This window comes from Alternaria alternata (genome assembly GCF_001642055.1).
Source record: "Alternaria alternata strain SRC1lrK2f unplaced genomic scaffold CC77scaffold_1, whole genome shotgun sequence".
NCBI lineage: Eukaryota > Fungi > Ascomycota > Dothideomycetes > Pleosporales > Pleosporaceae > Alternaria > Alternaria alternata.
In genome coordinates, this window is record NW_017306190.1 from 1,660,175 (window position 1) to 1,686,100 (window position 25,926).

General features: G+C 51.1%; 11 protein-coding genes across 11 annotated transcripts; 7 read left to right on the top strand and 4 right to left on the bottom strand.

The window, feature by feature from the left end:
- The first annotated feature begins 1,271 nt into the window (after window positions 1-1,271).
- CC77DRAFT_952962 (hypothetical protein) lies at window positions 1,272-3,095 on the top strand. The gene is made up of 2 exons (XM_018535422.1): window positions 1,272-1,521; window positions 1,573-3,095. Exon 2 carries the CDS (start codon window positions 1,660-1,662, stop codon window positions 2,914-2,916), a length of 1,257 nt encoding a protein of 418 aa, XP_018391737.1. The 5' UTR covers window positions 1,272-1,521; window positions 1,573-1,659; the 3' UTR covers window positions 2,917-3,095.
- Window positions 3,096-3,732: 637 nt separating this feature from the next.
- CC77DRAFT_979143 (hypothetical protein) lies at window positions 3,733-5,815 on the top strand (the record flags this gene model as incomplete). Its single annotated transcript, XM_018536021.1, has 2 exons — window positions 3,733-5,010; window positions 5,059-5,815. 2 exons carry the CDS (start codon window positions 3,733-3,735, stop codon window positions 5,671-5,673), a joined length of 1,893 nt encoding a protein of 630 aa, XP_018391738.1. The 3' UTR covers window positions 5,674-5,815.
- A 1,549-nt stretch (window positions 5,816-7,364) lies between these two features.
- On the top strand, window positions 7,365-8,696 carry CC77DRAFT_1056401 (hypothetical protein; the record flags this gene model as incomplete). The annotated part of the gene is made up of 7 exons (XM_018527905.1): window positions 7,365-7,591; window positions 7,640-7,746; window positions 7,809-7,873; window positions 7,920-8,092; window positions 8,156-8,483; window positions 8,542-8,608; window positions 8,665-8,696. 7 exons carry the CDS (start codon window positions 7,365-7,367, stop codon window positions 8,694-8,696), a joined length of 999 nt encoding a protein of 332 aa, XP_018391739.1.
- A 1,864-nt stretch (window positions 8,697-10,560) lies between these two features.
- On the top strand, window positions 10,561-11,171 carry CC77DRAFT_1027387 (hypothetical protein; the record flags this gene model as incomplete). The annotated part of the gene is made up of 2 exons (XM_018526364.1): window positions 10,561-10,602; window positions 10,839-11,171. 2 exons carry the CDS (start codon window positions 10,561-10,563, stop codon window positions 11,169-11,171), a joined length of 375 nt encoding a protein of 124 aa, XP_018391740.1.
- Window positions 11,172-12,678: 1,507 nt separating this feature from the next.
- Window positions 12,679-12,918, bottom strand: CC77DRAFT_924852 (hypothetical protein; the record flags this gene model as incomplete). Its single annotated transcript, XM_018533825.1, has 1 exon — window positions 12,679-12,918. The coding sequence occupies one exon, from the start codon at window positions 12,916-12,918 to the stop codon at window positions 12,679-12,681; it is 240 nt and encodes a 79-aa protein (XP_018391741.1).
- Window positions 12,919-13,476: 558 nt separating this feature from the next.
- CC77DRAFT_36175 (glutathione S-transferase) lies at window positions 13,477-14,626 on the top strand. The gene has a single exon (XM_018531376.1). The coding sequence runs from the start codon at window positions 13,788-13,790 to the stop codon at window positions 14,532-14,534; it is 747 nt and encodes a 248-aa protein (XP_018391742.1). The 5' UTR covers window positions 13,477-13,787; the 3' UTR covers window positions 14,535-14,626.
- Window positions 14,627-17,105, bottom strand: CC77DRAFT_1069392 (N-acetylated-alpha-linked acidic dipeptidase 2; the record flags this gene model as incomplete). Its single annotated transcript, XM_018529090.1, has 6 exons — window positions 14,627-15,595; window positions 15,647-15,782; window positions 15,835-16,458; window positions 16,512-16,697; window positions 16,749-16,847; window positions 16,910-17,105. The coding sequence occupies 6 exons, from the start codon at window positions 17,103-17,105 to the stop codon at window positions 14,719-14,721; spliced, it is 2,118 nt and encodes a 705-aa protein (XP_018391743.1). The 3' UTR covers window positions 14,627-14,718.
- A 340-nt stretch (window positions 17,106-17,445) lies between these two features.
- CC77DRAFT_38447 (Clavaminate synthase-like protein) lies at window positions 17,446-18,918 on the bottom strand. Its single transcript, XM_018531465.1, has 2 exons — window positions 18,393-18,918; window positions 17,446-18,337 (listed from the first exon to the last, which is right to left on the bottom strand). The coding sequence occupies exons 1-2, from the start codon at window positions 18,680-18,682 to the stop codon at window positions 17,521-17,523; spliced, it is 1,107 nt and encodes a 368-aa protein (XP_018391744.1). The 5' UTR covers window positions 18,683-18,918; the 3' UTR covers window positions 17,446-17,520.
- A 580-nt stretch (window positions 18,919-19,498) lies between these two features.
- On the bottom strand, window positions 19,499-21,608 carry CC77DRAFT_38276 (short-chain specific acyl-CoA dehydrogenase mitochondrial precursor). Its single transcript, XM_018531452.1, has 4 exons — window positions 21,367-21,608; window positions 21,013-21,314; window positions 20,537-20,963; window positions 19,499-20,483 (listed from the first exon to the last, which is right to left on the bottom strand). Exons 1-4 carry the CDS (start codon window positions 21,491-21,493, stop codon window positions 19,675-19,677), a joined length of 1,665 nt encoding a protein of 554 aa, XP_018391745.1. The 5' UTR covers window positions 21,494-21,608; the 3' UTR covers window positions 19,499-19,674.
- Window positions 21,609-21,621: 13 nt separating this feature from the next.
- CC77DRAFT_1004297 (hypothetical protein) lies at window positions 21,622-22,670 on the top strand (the record flags this gene model as incomplete). The annotated part of the gene is made up of 4 exons (XM_018523256.1): window positions 21,622-21,648; window positions 21,963-22,263; window positions 22,311-22,364; window positions 22,456-22,670. The coding sequence occupies 4 exons, from the start codon at window positions 21,622-21,624 to the stop codon at window positions 22,668-22,670; spliced, it is 597 nt and encodes a 198-aa protein (XP_018391746.1).
- A 793-nt stretch (window positions 22,671-23,463) lies between these two features.
- Window positions 23,464-25,849, top strand: CC77DRAFT_924262 (alpha-1,2-mannosidase family protein; the record flags this gene model as incomplete). The annotated part of the gene is made up of 3 exons (XM_018533799.1): window positions 23,464-23,576; window positions 23,625-25,476; window positions 25,538-25,849. The coding sequence occupies 3 exons, from the start codon at window positions 23,464-23,466 to the stop codon at window positions 25,847-25,849; spliced, it is 2,277 nt and encodes a 758-aa protein (XP_018391747.1).
- Window positions 25,850-25,926: the final 77 nt, after the last annotated feature.

The following is a 25,926-nucleotide window of genomic DNA, read 5'->3' on the forward strand; positions in this document are numbered from 1 at the left end:
TTCACTGGGTTCAGTTTAATACGGCTTTCACACGCATACAAAGGAAATGTGGTCGACAAAAGTTCTTCGATATGGTTCGCAGCAGCGCAAGGTAGGATCACACCATGGTCTGCCGTCTTGCAGCGCGACATCGTCTTAGCCTTCGTCGGCTCGGTATTTTCCTTGGAGAAACGGTTCAGCACTTCGGTAAATGCTTTCAGGGCAACGTCTATAGCCCTTGGGAGCACCAGTCATCTTGATCGACACCAAATTGTACTTCTATCTACTGCCTCACGATGCAACCTGGACGTCCAGTAACCAGTCCACACCACCTTCCGCATGACCAGCACTGTCTAAATACTCTTACTATCATCCACCATGACCGCAATCCATGTCAACGCAGCCCCCAACCCAGTAACATGAAGGGCCTGCATTCACCGACCCCCGACTACTGCAGCAATCTCGCAATGTAATTTCGCCCAACTACGTAAGGAACATTTGTCGAGAAGCAGAGACAAAGCAGCTTGCACGAGTTCCAAAAGTCACTCCATGCCAGAGCCCGTGATTGTTGCCTGCCGACGAGTCGCGATTGCTCTATGCAAACGGACAAGCGGTGCATGCATGTCTGGGCTCTTAGAGTCAGGTACAACCGAAGGTGCGTGCCCTCCAATTTCGTTTGTGTCACTTCCTTTTTCGTCATACGTGCCTTCCCCATGATGACACTCACCGCCGGAGTGTAGACTCCACACAAAAAGGTAAAAACAAGCGACATGTTCTATTACCGTTTGAGGACGTAGAGCAGAATTTTCAATGACCAACTATATTCTGGTCGTGCTAGGACGCGCACAGATTGTGTCGTTGCGTAACAGCTCGGCTCCAGTATTGCGTCCAAGTCCTTGCGACCAAGGAGGCTCAGCTGCCTTTGTCGCACGTAGACTGGGGCTGCGACTATCATCCCTGGGCCACCACTGCTGGTGTTGGAGCGTCCATAACCATTGATCAAACAACTAACCATGAGCCTGACAAGCTGGTAATGCGCCTGAGCGCCTTTAGTTCCTGTAGTTTTTGCACGACCATTTAGTTCACACATAGTCTCGAATGCAAAATTGATTCACAGAACGCTTGTCTTCAGTGCGAACGCGAAATGCTGTCGTAACACTTGTACCTGGCTAAACATTTAAGCTGTTCTTGGATGATGCACGGGAACCGCGGAGTCGTGGGGTGCACCGAATGGAAGGCCGATGCAGGGCTATAGGCAGGGTTAGAGGGAGCTGTTAGCGGCCCGTCTGTGGCATCTAGCACGACCAAACCTCAGCCCAAGTCAATCATCACCACCGGTGCGGCGCCCGCCGAGGGGCCGCAAGGTGCAACACCTGTGTCTTGTGTGTCATGTTCTGTGTGGCTAGCCACCTTTTCACAGTGTATATGTCATCTCTGGGTAGTGACTCCATCTTTGTCTTTCACATGCGCTGCGCGATCTCCATCGTCGTTCGTCACTGCGGAGCTTTCCCTGAACCCCAGTTGCCGCGCGGCGACTCCACCGTGGGTTGACAAGTCCGACACCTCAAATATGGCCGGCTGACAGTGCAACAGTATAAGACACGCCAGATCTCAAACTGATCTTGGCGATCTACGCCCTTCGCTCCCTGCCAGTCGCTCGCTCCCACCTTTTTCACCAGCATGACCCGTCGAAACGTCATTCCTGTCCTCGCGCTAATCCTCACGCTATTCGTAATCGCATTCTTGTACTCAGGCATTGACACCAGTCAAGCATGGCGGGGCATACCACAACATGTTGGTTTGGGAGAGCACTTTGGGACTGATGAGCAGCCACCCTCCAGTACCGGCGGCGCCGAGCCGTCCAAAGACACGATCCAAGACCCAGACTATGCAAACTGGAACCCGAGACCCGTGTTCAAGCCAGGCTCGCCAATGCCGCCAGAGCACAACTTTACCTCGACACTGATAATTGCGAAGACGAAGCATGAGAATGTCAATTGGATACTGGAGAAGATGCCAGAGCAGCAGACAGCCGTCTATGTCGCCGATGATCCTTCCGCGCCGCTGCATCCGCCCAAGAACAAGGGACACGAAGTCATGGTGTATCTTTCGTGGATCATCGACAATTACGACAATCTCCCCGACGTCGCTATCTTTATGCACGCCCATCAATTGTCCTGGCACAACGACGAAATTCTGGGCAACGATGCGCATCTCCTCATAACCCGACTGAATCGACACCGCGTTTGGAGGGAAGGCTTCGTGAACATGAGATGCAGTTGGCATCCTGGCTGTCCCGATTGGATGCACCCTGGAAACACCGAACAGGATGCTCAGAAGCAGGAAGAGGTGCTCCTAGCGAAATCGTGGAGCGAGCTTTTCCCTCTCGACGAAGTACCTACCGTCCTTGCGCAACCCTGCTGTGCGCAGTTTGCCCTCTCGCGGGAACGTATACAAGCGAAGCCGTACGCGCAATACGTCTGGTATAGAGATTGGCTATTCAACACGCGACTCCCCGATCGCCTGAGCGGACGAATCTGGGAGTACGTGTGGCAGTTTGTCTTCACAGGTCAGAACATATTTTGCCCCAAAGAACACATATGTTTCTGCGACCAGTATGGATCTTGTTTTGGCGGCGAAGAAGCATACGAAAATTTCATGGCGCTCAAGAACGAACTCAGCGATCGGGAGAGGGATCTCAGGCAGTGGGAGGAGAAACGGAAGGAGATAGAAGAGGCACAGAAGAACGGCGACCAGGCAAAGTTGCAGGAGTTGACAATCCCCGAGCCAGGGAAAGATGACGAGTTCAGAAGAGAGATTGATCGGTTGAGGCCAATTGTGGACAGCCTAAAACACGATGCAGAAATTCGGGGACGAGACCCACACAATCGAGCGTTGGAAGCTGGCAGGGAGTGGCATGAAGGCGACGGTTTTTAGCTTTTTCTTTCTTTGTATAGATACCCTGGGTATTTTGCAGGCGTATCTGGGTGTGATGGCATCTGGCGTTAAGTGTCTATGGCCTTTGGGGCTTTTGCTGGCATGCTATCTGGGTCTGACACACCGCTTCGTACTTGAAGACGGAGGAAACGAATGATACAAAATATCGCTTTACTTGCAACATGGTCTTTTCCCTGTTTTCATGTTGATCATCGACGCGTGTTGAGAGGAGATGGCTTATCTAATCGTCGCTACGTCCCGGTCACATGCGCGCGTGTCAATTGTGCAAACAAGACAAACCCTTCTATCGCGACGTCTTTGGCCCGCTGGTCGGCCCCGCTTGTCGTTCGTACACGACAGCAATCAGGTGTGTCTGCTGATCTGCTTCCCTACATTTCGCATCAAACCAAACCACGATCCCAATCTCCGCACCTCTACGCCAGATTACGTCGCCGAGATGGGTCAAACTGCAATCCGCCCTCTTCTCCAGTCGGGCCAAACTATACTCTGCTCTCTCTATCGAATCGCAAGTGTTGTTCTACTGCGCCCAAACCAAACCATGTACATGCTTCGGTGTCAAACCAAACCTCGTGGGAGCTTGCATACAAAAGAGATTCGGTGTCGCGTCCGATTACCAGACGCATCGAGTCGGATTCACTCGTAGCACAACTTGCATGACCTCAGTTGCTCTCTTGTTCTCATACATTGACCCAAAGACTTACCATTTGTGTATTGACAGCTCATTTATCCGACCGTTCCCAGTCCTGTTTGGCTCCCACCGTCTGATCCGTCTGATCTCGGGGGATACGAACCACGATGAAGGCAAACGTTGACGCGCCATACTACCATATGCGCTCCGGCCAGTTCGTCACGACGTCCAACAGCGCAAACGCTGCGCCGCCCCGATTCGTGTCCGACGAGGATGAATATAACTTGTCCGGTCCCGCTGCTGTCGCATCGCCGCTCGAACATCAACTCAATCCACACCTGTACTCCGAACCCACTGCTCGTCAGACGTCAGACGAACACATACTGGAGGAAAACCATAACCTTGTCGAGCTTCTGGAGGCTGCGACCGCCGCGGGTCAGGTAGCGTATACTATGGACACTGGACATGCTGTGACAGGGACTCTTACATCACGCGACAGAAGTAGGAGAAAGAGAGGTGCCAGTACCCCAACTGAAGATACTTCGCACCAAGCTGATGGGCTCGTTCACCTGAAGCGACGTAGAACTGGTGGACCTACTGATCCTCAACTTCAGGACCATGGCCAAGATATACATGGCGACTGTGTTGGTGAAACTGTACCGCCTTCCAGCGAGTCTCTATTGAACGATGCTCGTGCCGCAGGCGTACACTCCGCCGCTGCCCTCTTCCGTCGTTCCTCTGAAAGAACATCCCGGAAGTACACACGTCCTCCAATGTCAAAGCTATTCATGTCCCTCCAGCTCAGCCCAGAAAATTTTCTTCAATTGCAGGCTTTAGCAAAAGTCTACATGCTCGACACATCGCATCCGGAACGGCAGAATTGCGTAGGTAACCGTGGTAAAGGTGATACCGACATGGTCAAGTTACGGCTGTTCAATTGTGTTCGCGACTTCTTAAACGACGGAGTCGGCGAACAGTTCTTTGGCGAAGACGTTGAGAAGCCAGGCGAGAAGGACGCAATCGAAGCTGCCCGTGCACTAGGGGAGGACAAGACCCCTGATCCGGCTGAGAGATTGACATGGCCAAGAGATGGCAACAAGATTATCAGTCTCGTTACCCCGTTAATGCGACGCATGGTCACCAACGAGCGGCAGCGACAGTACGCGATCGAAACCAGGAAGGGTGGCACAAAGAAAAAAGACAAAGAAGGTAGTGTCGAAGCTGTGACTCAGCAAGGAGAGGACGATACAGGGCATGGGGTCGAGCAGCAACCGCGAGCAGTCTTCGATCGTAACCTGGTTCATCATCCGCATTCGTCACGGTCGATTGTCTCGTCGACCCCGATTCCGACGACAACTATTCAGGACTTTCCTCCAAAACCGGAAGCAACCTTAGATACTAGAGAAAGTGTGGACTCTATACAATCAAGTACAAAGGTAACGTTTGTTCGTACATCTTATCGGAATGATTGACACTGCTAACCCGCCGACCAGTTGCCCACAAACAGTCCTACAGAACCAAATCTCTCTCATATCAACATCTTCCTTGTGCTCCCCTCGTCGGGAAGTAGACCGGGTAACAAGCTCGACGAGAAGCGCATCACAGCTGAAGCACAAGCACAAGCACACTTGGCGTGGTATGACTACAACGACTTCATGAGAGAGACAGTCATTCTGCTCAAAGCAGCCAAACACAAGTACCCTGAATTAAAGACGGAAAATGTATTTCAGGACGTTGAGCCTGGGACAGACAATCTTCGCGGACTTGCTGCTGCTGCCAACGCGCTACAGACGGAGCATGCTCAGCATGAAGCACTTCCATCGACTGCTTGTCTCTCTCAGTCTTCGTCAGCAGACGGCCCCCACTCTGTTCTTCCGAACCCGACTTCGACTCTCAACAATTACCCCATCTTCCCAAACGACAGCCATCAGGAAATCAGGTCTCTTCCCCGCTACACCATCAAGTCTATTGGTCCTCAGGGATGGCGCGATGTTCGCAACGCCGATGACTGGTATAGCGTTCTGAGGGAGAAGGCTTTCGCTGTGTGGGCTGATGGTGTGTGTAATGTGCTTGTCGAACTCGTCGACTTTGCTGGCGTGGCGGGATAAGTTTGAGCATGATATTGATGTCAGGAAATGGAGAGAATACGGGGCAAGTGTTGCCAGCCTAAGTGGCATCTGAAGTGCATACATGCATGACGATGGCACAGGTCTTAAAGCGTAGCGCGAAAATTAATGTTCATCTCATCCGATTCTCATACCAGTAACCCTGTATCATGCTGGAAATAATTCTCATCCCTTTACTCACCGTTCCCGTTTCAATCGCCACTGTTATACGCAAGGGCTCGACCATCAGGTGTACCTGAGACCTGTAGTATTGTTGTCGGAGGTAAGTGTGAGTAGCTCACAACAACTGCAATGTAAACACAACAGGCATCGCTGCTCTACGTGTGGGCATTCCGTCTCATGTCGCTTCGTGCTGGAGGCTGCGATAAAGGTGTGTATCGGGTACCGGGAGCGATGAAGAGGCCGTGATAGGCAGGCGCGGGTGCCAAGCCGTCGATTGTAGCGAACGTCGTTCGCCCTTAACCCCTCCATGTCAGGCACCCGATAAGCTTTCGGGAAGCACGCCTAACGGTCGCGGTTACGTCAAGCGTCCCACCTCTTCACTTTAGTGTGGAGACGACTCAAGGTTGATCGTTCGATCGTGGTCTAGATGGCTTCATGAGTTTTGTGCTTACCTAGGTACGCTTTCACTATCGACACGCTCTGTTGCCAATCGCGGAGCTTGGGCCTACCTGACAATACTGGACTTCCAAGGGCACTGGTGCTACTCAAAGTTAGAACACTTATGAAGACGCCTTTCACCTACGTTCCCCCTCTTCCCCTTGTCACTTCCGCCCGCTGATGGCTTTCCAGAAGTCCGACGCTGCACTTTGGCCCCATGCGAGCCTGCCATTCCTCAGAACGAAGTCTCGCAGGTCGCACTATATGAAATAACCGTGTATAGACAGCCAATACCCAGCATCCTTTCGCACAGACTTCGACTGTTTTAACAGCTTCGCTATTATGTCACCGATCTCTACCAGGCGTCCCAAGCTTTTCGATTCTTGTTTCCTCTCGCTCAGTTGAAGCTCCCACCACACTAGGCTGATCGACGTCATACAATCTTTCTCAAGGCGTCCATAACACTGAGATGGGCGTTTTATTTGCCGCATAGTACCTGTGCGACTTCACTTTGCATTGACATGTCACGCGCGAATCTGGATGGGAGTCGATTAGCGCGTCTTTGGTCGACACTCAGAGATACCTAGGTAGCGAATACCTAATAGCGTGGCGTCGCTACATCAACTCTCTATAGGTACACGCATTGCGCTCACATGCACTGATCCTTACTCTCATCTGTCATGTAGCGCTGTTTGATGGCCTCTTTCAATGATGGCGATAGAAAGAATCCCTGTGTCCACTGCAAGCGAGAAGTGCCGTGCTTCTCGGAGGTTTACGCGGGAAGCAAGTGCCGAAATCTGGACTTAATTGCGTTGGTGTCGCACTGTGACTATCTTTCGAACATTAATGCGGGGAAATTTAACGATTATGGCTGTTATTGGTTCCATACAGAGACGATTAATCAATGGGTAAAGCGTCTCGATATCACGGACCATCAACACCATGTAGCAAGGATGGTATGCCTACACCAAGATTTGGAGAGAGTGATGATCCTGCAGCTTAAGATGACAACTCGTCCTTCACCTATTCTGCAGTAGGTACGCCCTCACTGAGCCAAGCAAAAACATAGGAAGATGAAGTGGTACCAGATCGCCACTTTCGCCGTACCCGCGCAGGCCGCACTACGCTTCGGATGCTCGACATTGAGCATTCAGCGGCTTGATCCGCTCGTTGAGCCAGGCAAACTTCCTTCCGCTCACGTTCACCAAATCGTTGGAGGCAATGCATTCAACGCGACTATGCAGGAAGATCCATCTACCATAGCTACCTGCACTACATGCACATTCTCCGAAGACTTCAGGTATGATAGCCCTCGCAATATCCTGCTGATAGCTTCTAACAGGTGTAGCAACTACTGGACTGCAGCCATGTTCTTTAAGCATACGAACGGCTCCTACAAACGGGTACCCATTATGCAGAACAGTGCTTTGCCCAACGGCATCAACGGTGGCATGAGTGAGTGTCTTTGTATCATCACAAATGAGTTATGCACTGACTCTGTACCTACTACCCTGCAGCTATCTACTATACGCAACAAGATTTCAACAGTAATGGTAATCAGAAGATAACCGCGTTCCCCAAGGTCAGTCATACCTTTCATTCAGCTCATGCACTGCTAATCTTCTCAGGGCTTCCGCATGACCGTGGGATCTCCCACCACCAACACTGTAGAAGACGCGAAGAAGCACCCCGGTCTTCGCTTTGTTTGTCTGCAAGACAAGAACACTCGTTTCCCGGAGTCCCCAGATTTCCCACCCAAGGCCTGCAAAGGCGGCATCATGACTGTGCATCACTTCCCATCGTAAGCAGCCTCCTATGCAAACTGTATGTAGGACAGATACTAACCTGATACGCCAACATCCAGATGCTGGGACGGCAAGAATGTCGACTCTCCCAACCACCAAGATCACATGTACAACACAGCCAAAGAAGCCTTCAGTCCCGCAGGTGCATGCCCATCTTCTCACCCAGTCCGCATGCCACAAGTCGCCTACGAGACGCTGTGGGATACTACGCAGTTCAACAACATGTGGCCCAAGGATGGCTCCAATCCTTTCTTCCTTTCTTACAATGACAACAAAGGCTACGGTACCCACGCTGATTACCTCTTTGGCTGGAAGGACGACAGTTTGCAGAAGGCTATGGACAACAGCTGCATGTTTCAGGCATGTGAGAATGGAAGACCGTTGAAGGTAAGTGATGCAACATGAGCTCTCGAAGTATGGAATGGCTGCTAACAAGTAATCGCAGAGCCAGAATGTTCAAGCGATGAATAAGTGCCAGGTCAAGAGCGCTATCAAGGAGGACCTGGATGGATGTAAGGGCATCGAATCTGTGCGTGTGTGTTGACAATCTGCTAACAATATCCATCAGGGCTCGACCATCTACCGGGTATGGCGATGTAGAGTAGCGACTAGTAGCAGAAGACAGGGCGCTTGTTTTATTCTTGCAATACCAGACTGTACGGTACATTCGCTTTCGGGCTTGCTATACACACATTCAGTCGTTTCGGAATTATTGCCTTCTGTCAGTCATGTTATTTCCTCGGAGATGTGGTCAACGAAGGCGGGACAGGTTGCGTCGCAGCAGTTGCAGTCTAGACTTGATGGTAGGCGATGCCATCGCGTCTCATCAAGCCAAGGATGCTTTTTCTTCTCTCCAGACCTCCGAAACGCCATCTTCAGCCCATGAAGAAGGCATACGTATCATGCAATGCGACTTCATCGTGGTGTGGTATGGTGTACAGTATGCTTACGCACTTGCTCATGCATGCGACCCCGTGCTTGAACCTCGGGATGACTGCGGTTTCACTATCGAGGAGAATTGTTCCGATGCAGCCGCGACCCTTCATCTGTGCTCCGCCATTGCCAGACTGCGGAGGGCCGTGCATGCCACGGAACCCACGTTGCGGCCACGTGGTGAGCATGCATTTTTCATGCAGGCGCTCGGACATTGAATGAAAGGCGCTGTCATGTTGCCGTTTCGGGAGGGTGCATGGAGTGGGGGAGGCGATTGCGCATGTACGAACATGGATGGGGATGGTCTGCAAATTGATGGAGTCTGGGTTGCTCTGGGGTTGCTTCTAACTGCTGGTAGGCATGGTATGGCGAGCAAGCTCGATGGCAGAGCGACTTCTAGATCATCACGACCTATGTTCTTTTTGGCTCTCTCGTTAAAGGTTGAATGCTGTGGTCGGAAATAACTGGAAGTAAAGGGGCGGCTGCTTGTGCCTTGATATTGGCTGCTCATCGTACCGTAGGACGGCAGCATCCTTGGGTACCCAAACGCCACAACAGGTGCTGGCTATCTGGTGCTAGGACTAGCTGCAGTTCCATCAAAGAAGCCAAGAATGCATTAATTAGCGTTCTAGGAAAGTCGGGCTGACGGCGATTGGGACATGCAGTGTTCTCCGCCGCAGTGAGGGCCTCTTTGAGGTACGTCTCATGATAACGCAAGGAGTTGGTCTACGATGGACCGACTGCAGAGCCGACGTCAAGACCAAACCAGGAGCGGCAATGGGCGCGCGCACCAGCGGAGACCAACTGACCTAAGCAACACCGAGCCCTGTAGCGGCCAAGGTGGGTTCCCGCAGAAAAAACGTGGCATAGGCGATGCAAGCGTGGGTGGTGCTAAAGGGGATTGGCCGGCTGTCAATCGCGGCGTGAATGGCTTGTCCTGGAGGCTGACTGCATGCATACAAGTCACTTTATCGAAATGCGAGTGTCGTTACATGCAGCATCCTTACGTGCGAGCGTTTCAGAGCAGTCTGGTGCTGGCTATGTTGCTGCTGCTAAAAGGGTGGCTCTGTGGATGACTACAGCCGCGGGTACATAACCATGCTGTGTTCCGCCGCATGTACACTCGGTGAGATGGTGGATAACGCGCCATCAAGACCGACATAGCACCATCCTTCTGCAAGGCTGACGTTTATCAACCCTACCAAACATTTGTGGCATCCCGTTGCGACTCGCTAACTATCGTTCCCCCTGCGCGTCCATCTTACTACTCACGCAGCCCCTTGCCGATCTGGGCCCTTTGAAACGCGCGACGAAGACAGGCTGAGCACAGGACTCCGACCGACTACACCCGTCTGTTCACCTTTCTCTACAAACGCGGCACAGACACGGGCATCTGTCTGTTCTACTTGCCTTCGCGCCCCCTCTCCTAGAGCCTTGAGTCGCGCATCTACCATAGGCACGACATCGACGTCGCAGAGGCCCGCTACCCCACGCCCACATAGCAACCACCGGACACGCCGTGGCGCGCATTATGACAAACTCTCTAGAGTCGTCGCGGCCCATGCTTGCCAACGTAAGTCATTCTCCCGTATCCACTGCCCGTTTCAGACGTCCCCTGCCTGTGGTCGATGCTCGCCGGGCAGCACCTACATTGCTTGCTCGACCGTACTCCTTTGCGCCTGCCCTTCCGCTTGCACTCACCATATAACCATTCGCCTCCCCGTCCCGTCCCGACACTACAACGCCAGCACCCAATACCACGCCGCGACCATGTCGGAACAAGCACAGTCTAACGAAAAGAAACAACAGTCGGCCGCCAACCGCGCCTCCACCCGCATGTCTACTTACAGCGCCACACCTACTCTCACACCCTCCATCGCACCCTCGCACCTCTCGGCAGCCTCGTCAACCGCCGGCGACCCCAAGTCGCAAGACATCAAGACATGGAATGCCGGATTTGATCGCCTCGAAGACAAGCGCCTGGTCCAGCAACGGTACGCCCTCACCAACGAGAAGACCGACGACATGAGCAAGCTGGCGCTGGGAGCAAAGCTTGACCGCGCACTTGCCCGCCGCATGTCAGGTCAAGACGCCGTCTTCCGGCCAAAGGGCGTCAGCGAGAAGAAGGAGATTGAGACATAAGCCCGAGCAGCGGCACACGACACTTTCATCTTTCGTCGCCTGCCGAGACTCGACCGCTGCTCGCAGCCACGACGGTTATACATGCGGTCTTATTCTCTACTGGCACGAATTTCTGGGTTCATCATGCGAGATATCCTTTGGAGAGCGAGCGAGCACACAAACAGACATACGGGGGGGCCAGGCGGCCTATTGCTACACACCGGTGGCAGTCAAGAACCCAGTCACAGCATCTAGCAGAGCATCACCACGACTCCAGGATGCTTACTCAAGAGTGCTCTATTATCGCTCCTCGGGGCATGACGGCTCGGATTGACACTTCTTACCACTATACCAAGGCGTTGCGTTTCCTACTACTAATTCATTTTTTTCTCCTTTCCGACTGCACTGTTACGGGCTTATCTCTGTGCCCGTCTGACTTTCCGCTTGATTATCGAATCGAATGAATACGAAATTCCTCTCAACGACGATGCACGTGAAAATGGATGTGGGACTTGAACGAACGCATAACGCGCGTCTTCAACTAATCCTCCTGCCATTACGAGTTCTGTGCCACTATCTAGGTTGCGTGCTGGATGCGCCATCAAACGTGTCACGACGGTTCGGCACATGCATGTTTGTTGATCCCTTTGTTTGTTCGGTGCCGATCACTGTCTTTTTTCGCTTCCTCTTAACGTCATTGTGGGTAGGATGGGTAAGGGGCTGCCCGTCCCTTCTTGATCGTCCCTGCTTCCGCCCATTTAGGCCACTACCGCTGTATCGGAGTTGCTTCCGCGTTTGACAGACCTGACAAGCCTTTGACATCCGAGGGACCGTTGGAGCTATGTAATTATTGATCAATAAAGGTAGACTGGCGCTTTGTTCTCTAGTTCATTGAAAACTTCATTGCAACGCGCTTTTGTCCACATTCCAGAAGTCTAAAGTGACATTGGGAGACGTGGTAGATGTGGCATGAACGAGCAAGAGAGACATGGGTAGGATGAATACGATTCATTTATGAGGTTTTGTTGATGAATTCACGTGTGCGTCTCACGTTTTGAAATTATGCGTGCGCCTTGGATTAATGTACTCCACACAGCCTATTGTAGCCGGCTTCCCGGCTCATCTTATGTCTTCTCGGGTTTCATGATTTCAGCCCGCTCTCTCTTTTACAGACACGCATAGAAGCGCGAAAGCTGACAATAGATATATAGACCATCGAAAACATCCTAGACCAGTGGTAATACATTCCGCGAACATCCGGGCCCGATGCTAACCCCTTGGTAAACATAGCATGATGTTGTTCTGTAGATCGGATTATGAGAGCGCCAGATCCAGGCTTTTCCGATTTTTTGAGCAGAGATCGTAAGCTTGAGTAGCAAGGCTCAGCTGGTTCCGCTCAGTGGTGCGCTGTGGTGCACCATTTTAGACGTTCCATGGGCAATCGAATCCTCCGTTCTTCCTGTTCAGTTGTCGTAAATCTGTCTCTAGACTCCTCCGCTCCCTGTCCTCCCATTCGTGTAGCAAGATTCTACCAGAACTTTCCCGTCTTCCTTCGCTCGTTGGCCAGCTCCAGCTGTTCCCTGATTCCTCTCAGTTCATCTCTGTGCCTCGAGTGCGTCTCTTCTAGTAGTCTCGCATGTTCCTTCTTCAATTCCACGAACTCTTCTTCTAGCTTCTCGTGCCAGGGGTAGAGGACGAATATCTGGAAGCAGAGAGCCGATGATCCGATGAGGAAGTTTGTGAGGGAAAAGGTACGTGTTATCATCATTGCGACCTTGTTTCTTTCGGTATGACGAACTAGGTTGTTGGTCCAAAAGGAGGGTTGAATTGGGAGATGAAACCAGTACAGGTCGTAATGAGCTGGACGGTAACGTTACGCAGAAGACAAGGAGTAGAATGGAGAGTGAGAAAGAGGAGTACAACAGCAGAAGACCGTCAACTCCGCGTGCGAAGCAACATTTTAGGCTCCAAAAGTCGCTCAAAGTAAAGTCACATGCATCACTCCCCTTACACATCGATTGGATCTTGGTCTTGAAAGTGGCATGATGGTTGCTGTTTTGGGCCAAAATGGACTAAGGCCCGAAAGAAAATCAGACCACTCAGTGCTGCGCGAAACGAACGGCATGTCTACGCATCGACGTACCGGCGCATTATCGGCGATTGTGAAGATGTTACTATGTGCAAGCACGCGGCGTGGAAGAGAAGGAACGGTGTTCATATGTTGCGGCAGACTAACCCCTGCGATACGTTGTAGTTCATTCGGTATTGAGATGGTGGCTCCTAAGATTGGGAGGCACGCAACTAGTGCGGCGCTAACCAGAATCCCAACATGAGTTGGATATCATGAACGATTCTCCACTTCCGAGATTGGGTGCTACAACAGTTGCGGCTAAGGAAACTGTTATCTCTGTTCCCTTCGCGATAGGTTTCGTGGTAGAACAGAGATATTCAATACTATGTGCAACGAGCAGACCCTCACGGCGATCTGCAGCTACTTGAAGCGCACGTCATCATGATACATGAGTGCGCAAGTATAATGCAACTATACAACATCGACGCCCCAACATCCACTCTTCCCAATCCCTACTCTTGCTCAATTAGAAGACAATTCAGAAAGCAGCAGGAAATAAAACTAGAATGACTTCTCCCAATATCGAACTCCTCACAGCAGGCACTCCCAACGGCCAAAAGATCTCTATCTTCCTCGAAGAACTCGGCATCCCCTACAAGACCACTTCAATTGACCTCTCCAAAGACGAACAAAAGTCTTCTTCTTTCCTCAAAGTCAACCCTAATGGTCGCATCCCGGCCATCATAGACCACACCCGCAACTCCTATGCTGTCTTTGAGTCTGGGGCCATCTTTCTCTATCTTGCCGAGCACTATGACACAGATTTCAAGTTCAGCTTCCAGGACAGTGATGAGGCGATGGAAATGATACAATGGCTTTTCTTTCAGAATGCCGGCGTGGGCCCAATGCAAGGGCAGGCGAACCACTTCGTGCGATATGCACCCGAGAAGATCGAGTACGGGGTGAAGCGATATCAGAACGAAACGAAACGGCTCTATTCTATACTCGAAGCTCGCCTTGAAGATAGAGATTATCTAGCAGGCAAGGGTCGTGGCAAGTACAGTATCGCGGACATAACGACGTTTACCTGGGTTCGGTGGGCACCATGGGCGGGTATTGAGCTGAAGGAGTTTCCGAAATTGAAAGAGTGGTGTGAAGGGGTCGAGAAGAGGGATGCTGTGAAAAAGGGCCTTTTGGTGCCGTCGGGTGAAGATCAGATCGAGAGACTAAGGAAGGATCCGAATGTACAAGATCCGTTTAAAGAGTGGGTACAAAAGGGCCAGAAAGAAGTCGCAGAAAAGCATGGGAATTAACACGGTTCATGACGTGAACATATACTGGCACACTGTCTAGTTCGACGGCTTCATATATGGAGGATGTGAAATGGCTCAAGTACAATGGAGAGGTTAGTTTCAATCGTATGGTATAATCGAAGCAACGACGCGCCCTTGCAAACTTTTTTTCCATTGCTCTTCAAGTTCGACATACGTTCATCTACTACAATAAAATATTTGCAGCAGCCAAGATCGCCTTTGCAGTCTTTCCGACGAACTCCTCTGCTAGAGTAGTATTTCCTGCAACAACGGCCTCGGTCACTCCTGGATATGTAACCGGCGCATATCCAGTGTCAACTCCAGGAGCGAAGACAAGGTGTCTATAAAACTCTCTTCCCGGGAGGCCGCCTTCACTGACGAATCCACGTCCAAAATCGCGTGCCTTGTGGTTCAGCTGTGTCTTGAGCACCGAACTGTTTGAGCTGACAGCCATGTTGCGAGCAGCATTGAACTGCCGCGCTGCATCCTCGAACACAGCAACGGAGTTCTCCAGCTCTCCAAGATCAAGATTTACCTTTGTATTCGATTCTTTTACGATACCTTCCAATTCTTTTAGCCACGCTCGCATCTCCACCCCATAGTTCGCCGGCTCGAGCGGTACAATCTCCTCGTCGACTAAACAATACAGCATCAACGTAAGGAACTTTCCGATGGCTGTGTGCATTACGAAACCTGGATCCGCAAACTTAGTCATCCAATGAAAGGAGTCGAAATTCGAGTGCGTGTGATATATTGGATCGAGAGGCGCTCGCGTGGTGCCCATGTCGATAGCGGAGATGCCGGCCCGATGTACAAAAGCTGTATAGTCGCTTTGCGCGCCCAATGTGTCAATTTCACCAGTCTTTTCTTCCCAGACATCGTATAATGTGCGGTTCTTGCCATGCGGCCAGATGACCTTCCGGGCTGTGGAAGTGGTGAGGGCATGGAGATCAGGGGTGGTACTGAAGTCAGGAATGGTGCCTGCTATGCCAACGTCAATGTTCAGGTAAGACACAACAGATGATGTCAACCAGGGGATGTACTCCTCGACCCATTCGGTACTGAAAAACTTAGTCAGAGTCTTCTAAGCTGGGCTGATATAGGTAATTCACCTTCCAACTAGACCGTACTCCTCAGCATCCCAGCTGCAGAGCACGATGGTCCGCTTTGGTTTCCAACCAGTCTTCAGTAGAGTACCAATGGCTTTAGCCAACTCAATAAGAATTGCGGAACCGGAGTGTGGATCAGCTATACACGTCAACGAATTGCTCGACGCATCCTTTCAGCATTTGTGACTCACCAGCCCCGCCAATCATCCAAGAGTCGTGGTGGTTGCCTACGATAACAACTTCGTCTTCGTTCGTACCATTCACAATACCGATAGCATTATGAATCCAGTTAGTCTCGCCCCTCATAATGTTGCTTATCGACAGCACAGCTTTTGACGGTCCTGTGCTGTAATCAACCCCATCTATTGCACCCACCCAATTCAGTCGATTCACAGTCTTTGCATCAAAACCATGACCGTTCAGAGCGACCAGCAGTGGTTTTGCTTCAAGCCAAGAGATTGGTAGACTCGGAATTTTCGGTACAGTCTTCTTCTCCTTTCTCACTACGCCCTCTTTAGACGGATATCCCGGTGTCGTGGGATCTCCTGGGTAGGTGCTCAAATCCATCACACTGCCTTTCTGGATACTTGTTGGATTCCTTGCAGGTCCATCGGGATACGTAGCGTAGTTTCCAGCTGCCATGTTCCTGTCGTCTCCCGGATCGGTGAAGATCACAGCTCCAATCATGCCAAAAGTCTGCGCATTCTTTACTTTAAGGCCGCGAAATGGACCACCGTATTTTGCTAGAGCAATCTTGCCTTCAAGGGTGATATTAAGGGCTAGAAGACGTTTGAAGTCCTCTTGAGAAGCTCGGCCTAACTAACTCAGCTTCTGATCTCATGCATGTGCTTTTTGGAGGAACGCGTACCAACGTAGATGTACTCAGCCGATGCATCACCTGACCCAGAGTACCCATGAAAAGCAGGAACTCTGTCAGCATCGCCGGTAGGCCCATCCTCTTCGAGTATCTCTTCTTCGAGTGTTGCGTGGTAGGTACTACCGTTTCCATGGTCAAGAGAAAGAGAAAGATGAACTGGGTAATCAAGGTAGACGTCTTTAGGTTCGATCAGCCCACATGTCTGAGCAACCAATAGAAGCTACCTACGATAACTGTCTAGTCTTGTTTCGAAGCCATGCTCATTCCAGCGTTCTGCAGTCCACTTTGGAACCGTTTCGCCTTCGCCTGCGAGGTTTCGTCTATGTGCTGTGAGACCTGATGAGCATTTTCAAAGGACGAGAACAGCAGATCAGCAAACCAGTTCTTACAGTAGTAGCTCGACCACGATGCTATAGACGTGTTATCAAAGGAAGATGCCAAAAGCTTTTCATTCACCGTCAAAGTTGGCGGGAAAACAGGAGCAGTATCGCGTCGTTCCAAATGGCGATCGTGGTGGCGGTAATGGTGTTCTTTGTCACATGCGTGGACACTGGGAGCATAAAGCAATGCCAAAATGAGTAGCATGACGGTCGCCTCAATGCTGTACTTGAAGACGGTGAAATTGGTATTTCACCCAGGTTTTTCGAAGGTTACGTATAGTGCCAAGTGGCGGAAAATGCGCTTTTTAGCCAATATCCAGGGTTTGACACATCCCAGTAAATGTACTCTATTTCGATGCCGCCTTATGTGGAGTATTCCCCATACGCACTTATACCCCTGACTTTAGTGTCTGTATGCGCGTGAATCATGATGTAATAGGGAATATCACGTCTTTTCTCAGGCAATTAACATTCAACTTGTGATCGCGATACCATTGGACATTGAAGATAACACATAGCCATATATACTTTTGCACAAGATATTTTGCTTGCTATATACAATTTATCTGGAACATTTCGTAAGATCGTGCCACGGAACACATGGACCAGAGGGGTTTCCACTAAGCACTAATCTCAACGGTGGTCACTTCGACAGTAGAGCTCTTGGCCGCGTCCGCAGCAACAGGCTTTGGTTGAGGCAGGCTGTAAACATCAGTCTCATCCTCCTGCATGCCGCCCAACAACATAGAGCTTGGAGCAGCAGCCTGGTCTGCAGGCGATGCAAGGAAAGCCAAGAACTTCTCATCGTGCCACGTGCGTGCTGTAACGAATCTGCCCTCGCTGTCCTGGAACATGGTCTCGTCCTCAGCGCGCAGAAAGTATGCAACGGAGTAGCGATGTTCGCTGTAGTTGTACGGCACAACACGGTGAATGCACGACTGGAAAGTGTGGCCACTAGCGAAGCGCAATGAATCACCGACGTTGATGATAGCTTGACCCTTCTTGGGCTCGACAAAGCCGAATTCCTTGCTGCCGGGTGGGCGGATTTGGAGACCCCACTGCTCAGTAAAGAGTACGGTCAACGAACTGATGTCAGTATGCTTCTGGTGACCGACGTTACCGTCCTTAGCAGGGTTGGACGGGATATAGTGCATCATGGACAAAGTGCTTGTCGAAGGGCGGTGGTTGCGATGCAAGTTTTCAAAGCGCGCAGCACCAGTAAGGCCGAACGCCGTCGAGAGAGCTGCCAGAATGGCTTTCCCCATGATGTTGTTGCCAGAGATGGCATTCTCAAGGATCTTGAGATCACCGCTATTCTTGATGTTGCGAGGAATGTGAGGGGACTCGCGTTGAATCTCATCGCGAGATACCTTCACCATCTCGTAGCCATCCCGTGTGTCCTCGAGAACGCCGTTGCGCGAACCAACTGGCTCGTATCTGGAAATTGTAAGTATATGGAGAGGGCATATGCTATCTGGGTTTCTAAGCTTACCCAAGATGAGGAGCTATCAGTCCATATTCGTTCTTAACCTCAAGAGGAGACTCAAAAAATCGATGCATAAGCTTCAACAGCTCCTGGTGGTCGTCAATGAACCGACGTCCATCAACGTTGTTGAGATCCAGGTAGAAGAAACCTTGCTCTTTGCAGCACTGGAGAAGCTTCTCCAGCTCGGCAGGCTCTTGGGAGAGGATCGCAGAGAAGTCGATTGTCTCCATAGGGTAGACCGGAACCTGCTTGCCGTTCCATTCGACCTTTCGGGGTACTTCGGTTACGGGAGCCATGTTGTCTGTTGGTGTGATTTGGTGTTGTACGGAGGATCTGGTGTGTCTGATCTTGTCGAGACTGCGGTGGTTGACTGTGTGCTTTTACACATTCTATTCAAACTTTATACCAGTATTTGATGTACATGCTTTGTATGCGAGCTGAGATGTCGTCCCCGGTCAGCTGTTAATTGGTGTTCATCTCGATGATACATCATCTGTTTCGTTTCCAGATGCAGAGATGGTGATATATTGAGCCATGTTGCTCTTGACCCAAATTTTGACGGCGTTGCTTCGTACCCCGCTTCCTATGTAGCTACCAGTACTACGGTGAGGTCGGCATCTAGAGCCAAGATGACCCATTACAGGGGCAGCCTTGTAGCACGCTGTGTAAAAGGAGTGGACTCTGCTGTTCGATTGATTAGAACGATCTTCTCTCCGCGTTGCAACGCCTCACGAATACATCCAGAGAGTGTACAACATACACGTGGAGATGATGTACCCTGTACGTTGGTCATCTATACGTTGTATGGGTAAAGACCTATATTCAGGACGCCTGGACATACCACAAATATGGCGTAATGATACTACTCGCCACTGCGAGACTACCAGTGAGATAATGGGGTGTAATCTTTATGCAGTCACAAGTTGCTTCAACCATAGTATCGGCAGCTGGGCAGCAACTGCCGTAGATGGAACTGCAGCTGGTGGGGCTTCCGCGGGGGCCCTCGACCAGAACTTAGGGCTGCCGGCATGTCGCGGATGGCTTGAATTTTGACTGCAGTGTCCGGTATGAACGGTCGCAAATGTTTGTGGTAGTCGTCGAGTTGCTTTGCGAAACTAATGTTGTGGAGTGATGACGGATTCTCCAATCATAGAAACGATTTTAGCTGTCATCTCTCGCGGCTGGCGCCATCACTCTGAACATTGACACTCTGCAACAGGCTCAAACATCGCAACTGAAGACGATGTATGGTATTGGTACATATGGTTTAGACTAATGTTGTGAAGGTTTACAGCTTCATGCCGAGCACCTTATGTACCCGCAAGGCCTGTCTAATTGACAAGTCCAACATAATCTCCTCGCTGCCACCGGGGATGGCATAGGCCCTGACATCCCTATATAGTCTCTCCACCTTGGCACCTTGTCCACCACGGCTGTAGCTCAGACCACCAAAGATCTGACTTGCTTCTCTAGCACAGAACTCGAACGTTGTGGTACTTTGCGCCTTCAAGCTGGCAATAGCGCCACCAAGCTTCAGCATAGCCTCCATTTCGTTCATCTTCTGACACTGGTAGATGAGGTTCTCCATCCAGTTGTAACTCGCCTCGATCTGGCGGGCCATGTGTGCCAGTTTGAGGCGGATGACGGGGTGGTCGATGAGGCGCTTGCCGAAGGTCTTGCGCTTGTGTGCGTACTTGACGCTCTCTTCGTAGCAGACGCGGGCGAAGCGCAAGCATTGAATGATAATGCCGATACGCTCATGGTTGAAGTTGGTCATGACAACCTTGAAGCCTTGGTTCTCTTTGCCGATCAGGTTCTCCACGGGGACCTTGACGTCTTCGAAGGTCACGTAGGTGGTGCCACTGCTCCATACACCCTGGCAGTCCATCTTGCGTGTGGAGACACCACCGGCACTGCGCTCAATCAGGAGTACCGATACACCGTTCATGCCCTCGCCGCCTGTGCGTACGGCGGTGGTGAAGTAATCAGACCAGATGCCGTTGGTGATCCACTTCTTCTCGCCGTTTACGATGTAGTGTTTCCCGTCTTCGGAGAGCTTGGCTTCGCAGCCCAAGTTCGCAACGTCGCTACCAGCGTCTGTCACGATCAGTAAGTTGTTCGGAAATTTCAACCAGGTCGGCAGAACGTACCAGGCTCAGTGATGGCGAGACAAATCCTCTTCTTTCCACTCAGGATGTCTGGTCCAATGCGCTGAACAAGCTCCTTCTTGCCGAACTTGAACAGAGGCGGTGCGCCGATGCCGTATCCTCCGATCAGACCCCAGACAAGACCACCACTGCCTGTTCTTGACAGCTCATCCGTAATGATCATCTCGTGGAAGTGATCCCACTTCTCCGGTGGCACACATTGAACTCTCCGGTCTGTCAATTCTTTGGGAAAGTGGATGCCCAGCATACCAGCAAGGTACCCGCGCTCGCCCATCTCCTGATATATCTCGTCGGGTACCTTCTTTGCTTCGTCCCATTCAGTCACGTTGGGCATAAGTTTCTCTTCGACCCATTGGCGGACTTCGTCGCGGAGGGCTACGTGTGTATCGTTGAAGTAGGGAGAGTGGTACTAGGCTTTGTGTTAGCGACGCCAATGTGTCGTCCGTAGGTTGACGTACCGTTTGGTACCATGATGGGTCTGCGTAAGGGATTAGGTCGCCATAAGCATCGAAAGGCTCAGCCTCCTCAGCAGCAGCCTCAGTTGGCTGTGGCGCTATAACACCAGAGTTGGCCTCTGGCTTGACCACATCCTTCTTCTTCTCCGCCTTCTGTTCGGGGGCAGCCGCTGCTGGAGGAGCCGGGGGAGCAGCCTTGGTGTCTAGCGATCCGACTTGGAGCTTCTGGTACTTCTTGAGGATGCTGTCATTGTGGTACTTCCAGAACTGCTTTGAGGCGTCCTTTCCTGCGACGCGCGAAAGAACTTGGAATAGTTAGTCTTGGGTTTGAGGTTTGCAGAAGAAGCGCCGACGTACTCTTCTTGCCTCCGGGATGCTCTTCCTGGAAGTTGGTCAGATCGTAGACATCCTCATCTACAATGATCCATAGGTCGCTTGCTGTCTTGTGCGACGCGACGTCAGCTGCTGAGAAGCGTTTCGACATGTTGATCTGTCAATATGCAGAGGGAGGAGAGGGTGCGAGTAAGGAGAGCAGAACGATGAGGTGTCACTAATCACAAGACAACCCTTACTGACTTATAAGAGGCTTAGCAAGTTTCGGGATCCTTTCACATGCCAGCAACTGCTCCACGCGCCAAGGTAATCCGGGGAAACCGCCAGCTGCTGAAGGTCGGCCGCATATAGCGCATTTCGGAGTGCAGCGAGCCGCTGTCTGATGATCTCGTGCGCTGCTTTGCGAGCGCTGCAATTGGTCGCTGCCGTCATTGACCGGGTGACTTGCTGTTTGAAACTTAACGTCATACGCGTAGATGCCGAGGTCATTTCAAGGTTGCTGCATCGGGACGCTCACGTGTCGACATTTCCGCGGCGCGCATTCTTCACATGCCGACAAGCAGAGGCTGACATTCAGATGCTTGACGACCCGTTGACATGATTACTTTGATCCTGGGTAGGACGCGACATTTCACGTCGTCAAGCTAGGACCCCAGACCAAGTTGACTGGCAATCCTTCCAACGCGTCGCGTGTGGGGTCTCCGCATCAAGCCGGCGTCATAGCTCGACGCCTCCAACTACTTCGTCATGAAACCTCCTACTTGCCTGCTGTTCGCGATTCAGTACTTTTGCAATACGCCATGTCTCGAGAGGTGCATGTAAAAAAAGGATCCGAGATCCAGGCTCCGGATGGTCCGCAGACCGATGGCATGATTCGCATGCCTGCAATCGTAAACATGTCAGATCAGTTATGTGGCACTGGTAGGACCGACATAGTTTACTAATTCCACGACTGCTGACGGCGATAGTCATGATTGCGAAACCTCATACAGCCTCTGCAGTCCATCATCACGGCGAAGAAGGTGTGTCTCGAATCGTGCACCCGTATCATCCGCTCTACACGAACCAGCGTTCGTGCAATCTTACAGAAGCAGCAATCTGATAACTTGGCAGACACCATTGTGTACGCAGCAAAGGGCCATGGCGCCATCGTGAGCGGATCAAATGGTAACAAGAGACAAGAGCTAGCACCGGGAGATTTTGCACTTATACCCGCGTATGCAGAGCATCAAGAGATCAATGAGAGCGACGAGGATGTCGTTTGGATCATCACAAGGGGTGGCAGGAACCCTATCGTTCAGAATCTCGCGGGTTGGTCAAAGGACTAAGGCTCTCTCAGAACAAGTCTTAGTGCGAGCTTTCTATGCACACGAACATGAACATGAACATATCGGGACTTCGGATGATGTTTTTGCACGTTGCGTTGTACAATCTACCTACATGACGGTAGCTTTGCATACGGCCCGGCAGGTGTAAATCACTGAGACAATTCAGCCGCTGCTCAGTAATCGAGCAGGCGGGTGGTAATTTTCCAATCAGTTACGTTGTCTCCCAACATCTACGTCAGATACACCTTCCTTCCTAATCGTTGATCGGTTGACGCAGGTGTTACAGTCTTAATAGCGACTTGTCGCTCACACATGTTGGTATCATGAGATCTCATTGGTCAGCTGGCTATCTCATTACACCCCACAATAACCAAAGGTACAGCATATAGCACGGCACAAACAGCGGAACATGGGCCATTATATACGGTTGTCGGTCGTTTCTATTCGTACTCTTGGTCTATCTTCATCTTCTTCGTACCCCTATACTGCTTGAACCGCCCGGACCGATCGGCATGCACGGCACATACGGCACGCATAGCCACAAGTTAGCCACACGATAGATATTGCGCTATACATACCGTCAAGCGGATACCGCTCATTGGAATCCGAGCTCTCTGGGCAGCATTGACTGGTACCTGTTTAATTTCTTTTTCGAGGTACCAGTGACGCTGGGAGTGTGGATGCGACTAGTAATTAGCTACGTACAAAACGGCGCATGTTTGTAGCCTACCCAGCTTGACAGGCTCTCCATCACAGAATGATTTACAGCATGTTTCCTCTGCAGACTGCGATTATGACGGTCTTTGCGAGACTATCTGTCCTTACGGTTGTTTGTCGGTCCTTGATACTCATCTCAGCTGTATCCGTGCAGGCACAGAATGACTACAGCCAACATGTCAACGTGTTGTAAGTAACACGTTCCATTTTCATCATTAAGATACTCACAGCCACTAGTCAAGGAACACAGGGTGGTGGAAACAGGTTTCCAGGCGTAGTTGCCGCTCCGTTCGCCATGGTCAAGCTTGGACCAGACGTTCAGAATGGAAATGCTGACGCCTACTCCGGTTACCTCCCCGAAGGCAATATCTTCGGGTTCAGTATGATGCACGAGTCCGGAACTGGAGGCGCGCCGAAATACGGTGTTGTAAGTCAGATGCCCGTTACGGGTGATGTACCGGACCCTCTGGCAGATTTGTCACAACCGCGAGCATCACCGGATCAAGCAGGTGTAGGATACTACAAGTCTTCGTTGGCAAATGGGATCACAGTAGAGCTGAGTGCTACTCAGCATGCCGGCTTGTACTTGTACACCTTTCCAGATAACACATCGTCATCTATCGTAGTCGATGTTTCGCGTGTACTCTCCAGCTTTAGAGGCCTTGGTTGGGAACAACATTACTCAGGCGGTAGTTTTAGTATCTCTAAAGATGGTCACTATGAGGGATCTGGAATTTACAACAATGGTTGGAATCTTTCACCAGACTGGACGATTTACTTCTGCGGCAAGTTCAACCAGCAACCTCTGCGATCAAGGACATTCATCGGAAACGCTAGCGCCACAAGCGAGCCGGTATCTGGAACTGCACGGCTCGGTGGTGTTTTCACATTCCCCACATCAAAGGTGACTTCTCGTGTTGGTATCTCATTCCTCTCTACCGACAAAGCTTGCGAGAACCTAGAAGAAATCTCACAAGACACCGAGCTCAATAGCCTAGTCGAAGTTGCAAGAACTAGATGGAATGAGGAGATACTCAGCAAAGTCCAGATATCCTCCGAAAACATAGAAGACTTGCAGCTGGTATACAGCTCTCTCTATGGCATGTTTCTCATTCCCTCAAACCGAACAGGCGAAAATCCCGATTGGAACGAAGGGGAACCTTATTACGATGACGTTTTTTCTCTATGGGACACAAGCAAATGCCACACAGCTCTGTTTCACATCATCCACCCCCTGGCATACGGAGAATTCATTCGCTCCCTCATTGACATCTGGCGACACGACGGCTTCATGCCTGATGCGCGATCTTCAAACTACAACGGCCGGGTCCAGGGCGGTTCCAACCCTGACAACGTGCTCGCGGACGCCTACATCAAAGGCGTTCGAGGAGCAATAAGTTGGGAAGATGGCTACTCTGCAATGCGTACCGACGCCGAAGTCGTACCTCCAAATAATTTCGACCCTAAAGCGCCTGATTCTTCAACGAAAGAAGGAAGGGGAGCCCTCCCAGATTGGCTCCAGCACGGGTACATCACGCCTCGCTTCACCCGCGCTGTTTCACGCGCTGTCGAATACTCCACAAACGACTACGGTCTTCATGTTGTCGCAGCGGGATTAGGCAGAACCCAAGAAGCATCTAGCTACCTCAACCGATCCCGCAACTGGCGTAACCACTGGGATGACGCAGCTACGTCCAACAACCACACTGGCTTCATGGTCCCGCGTTATACAAATGGGTCATTCGCAAAGCAGGATCCTGCGGACTGCGGTGGTTGTTACTGGGGTGATGCGTACTATGAAGACAGTAGTTGGATCTACAGCATGAATGCAATCCATGACGTCGCGGAGCTAAAGCGGCGTATTGGCGGCGACGAACGCTTCATCGACCGGTTGAACAAAATTTTCGAATTGGGTTTCTTCGACGCGGGGAATGAACCTAGTTTCACGATACCGTACTTGTACAATTTTGTGGTCGGAGAGCAATGGCGGAGTGTGGAGAGAAGTAGGACGATTGGCAGGCTGTACAACGCTGGGGTGGAAGGGTTACCGGGGAATTCTGATGCTGGTGCCATGGAAGGAAATCTTCTTGTAAGTTCATCTCATTCTCATGGTTAGGCTTCTTTGGAGTCGTGACTAACGTTCCGAACAGTGGCAAATGATTGGTCTGTATCCACTGACAGGTCAAACTACCTTCCTTGTGCTTTCTCCCTGGTTCCCTCAGCTTAGTCTCGACCTTGGGAATGGGAATAAAATTATCATTACTACCACTTTCAGTGACGGTGGCGATCGAAACTCGGCACCCTACGTGCAGAGCCTGAAGGTCAACGGCAAGACGTGGGACAAAGCGTGGGTAGCTTGGGAAGATGTATTTGAGAAGGGTGGTACGATGGAGTATGTGATGGGAACCAGTCCTAGTCGTTGGGCAACGGGTGAGCTACCGCCTAGTCCGGCTTCATTGTGAAGACGACATGATCATAAATCTCAGCAACGACTATTTCGAAGGGTATGCAGCAATAGTATCTTGATGGATACAGGAAC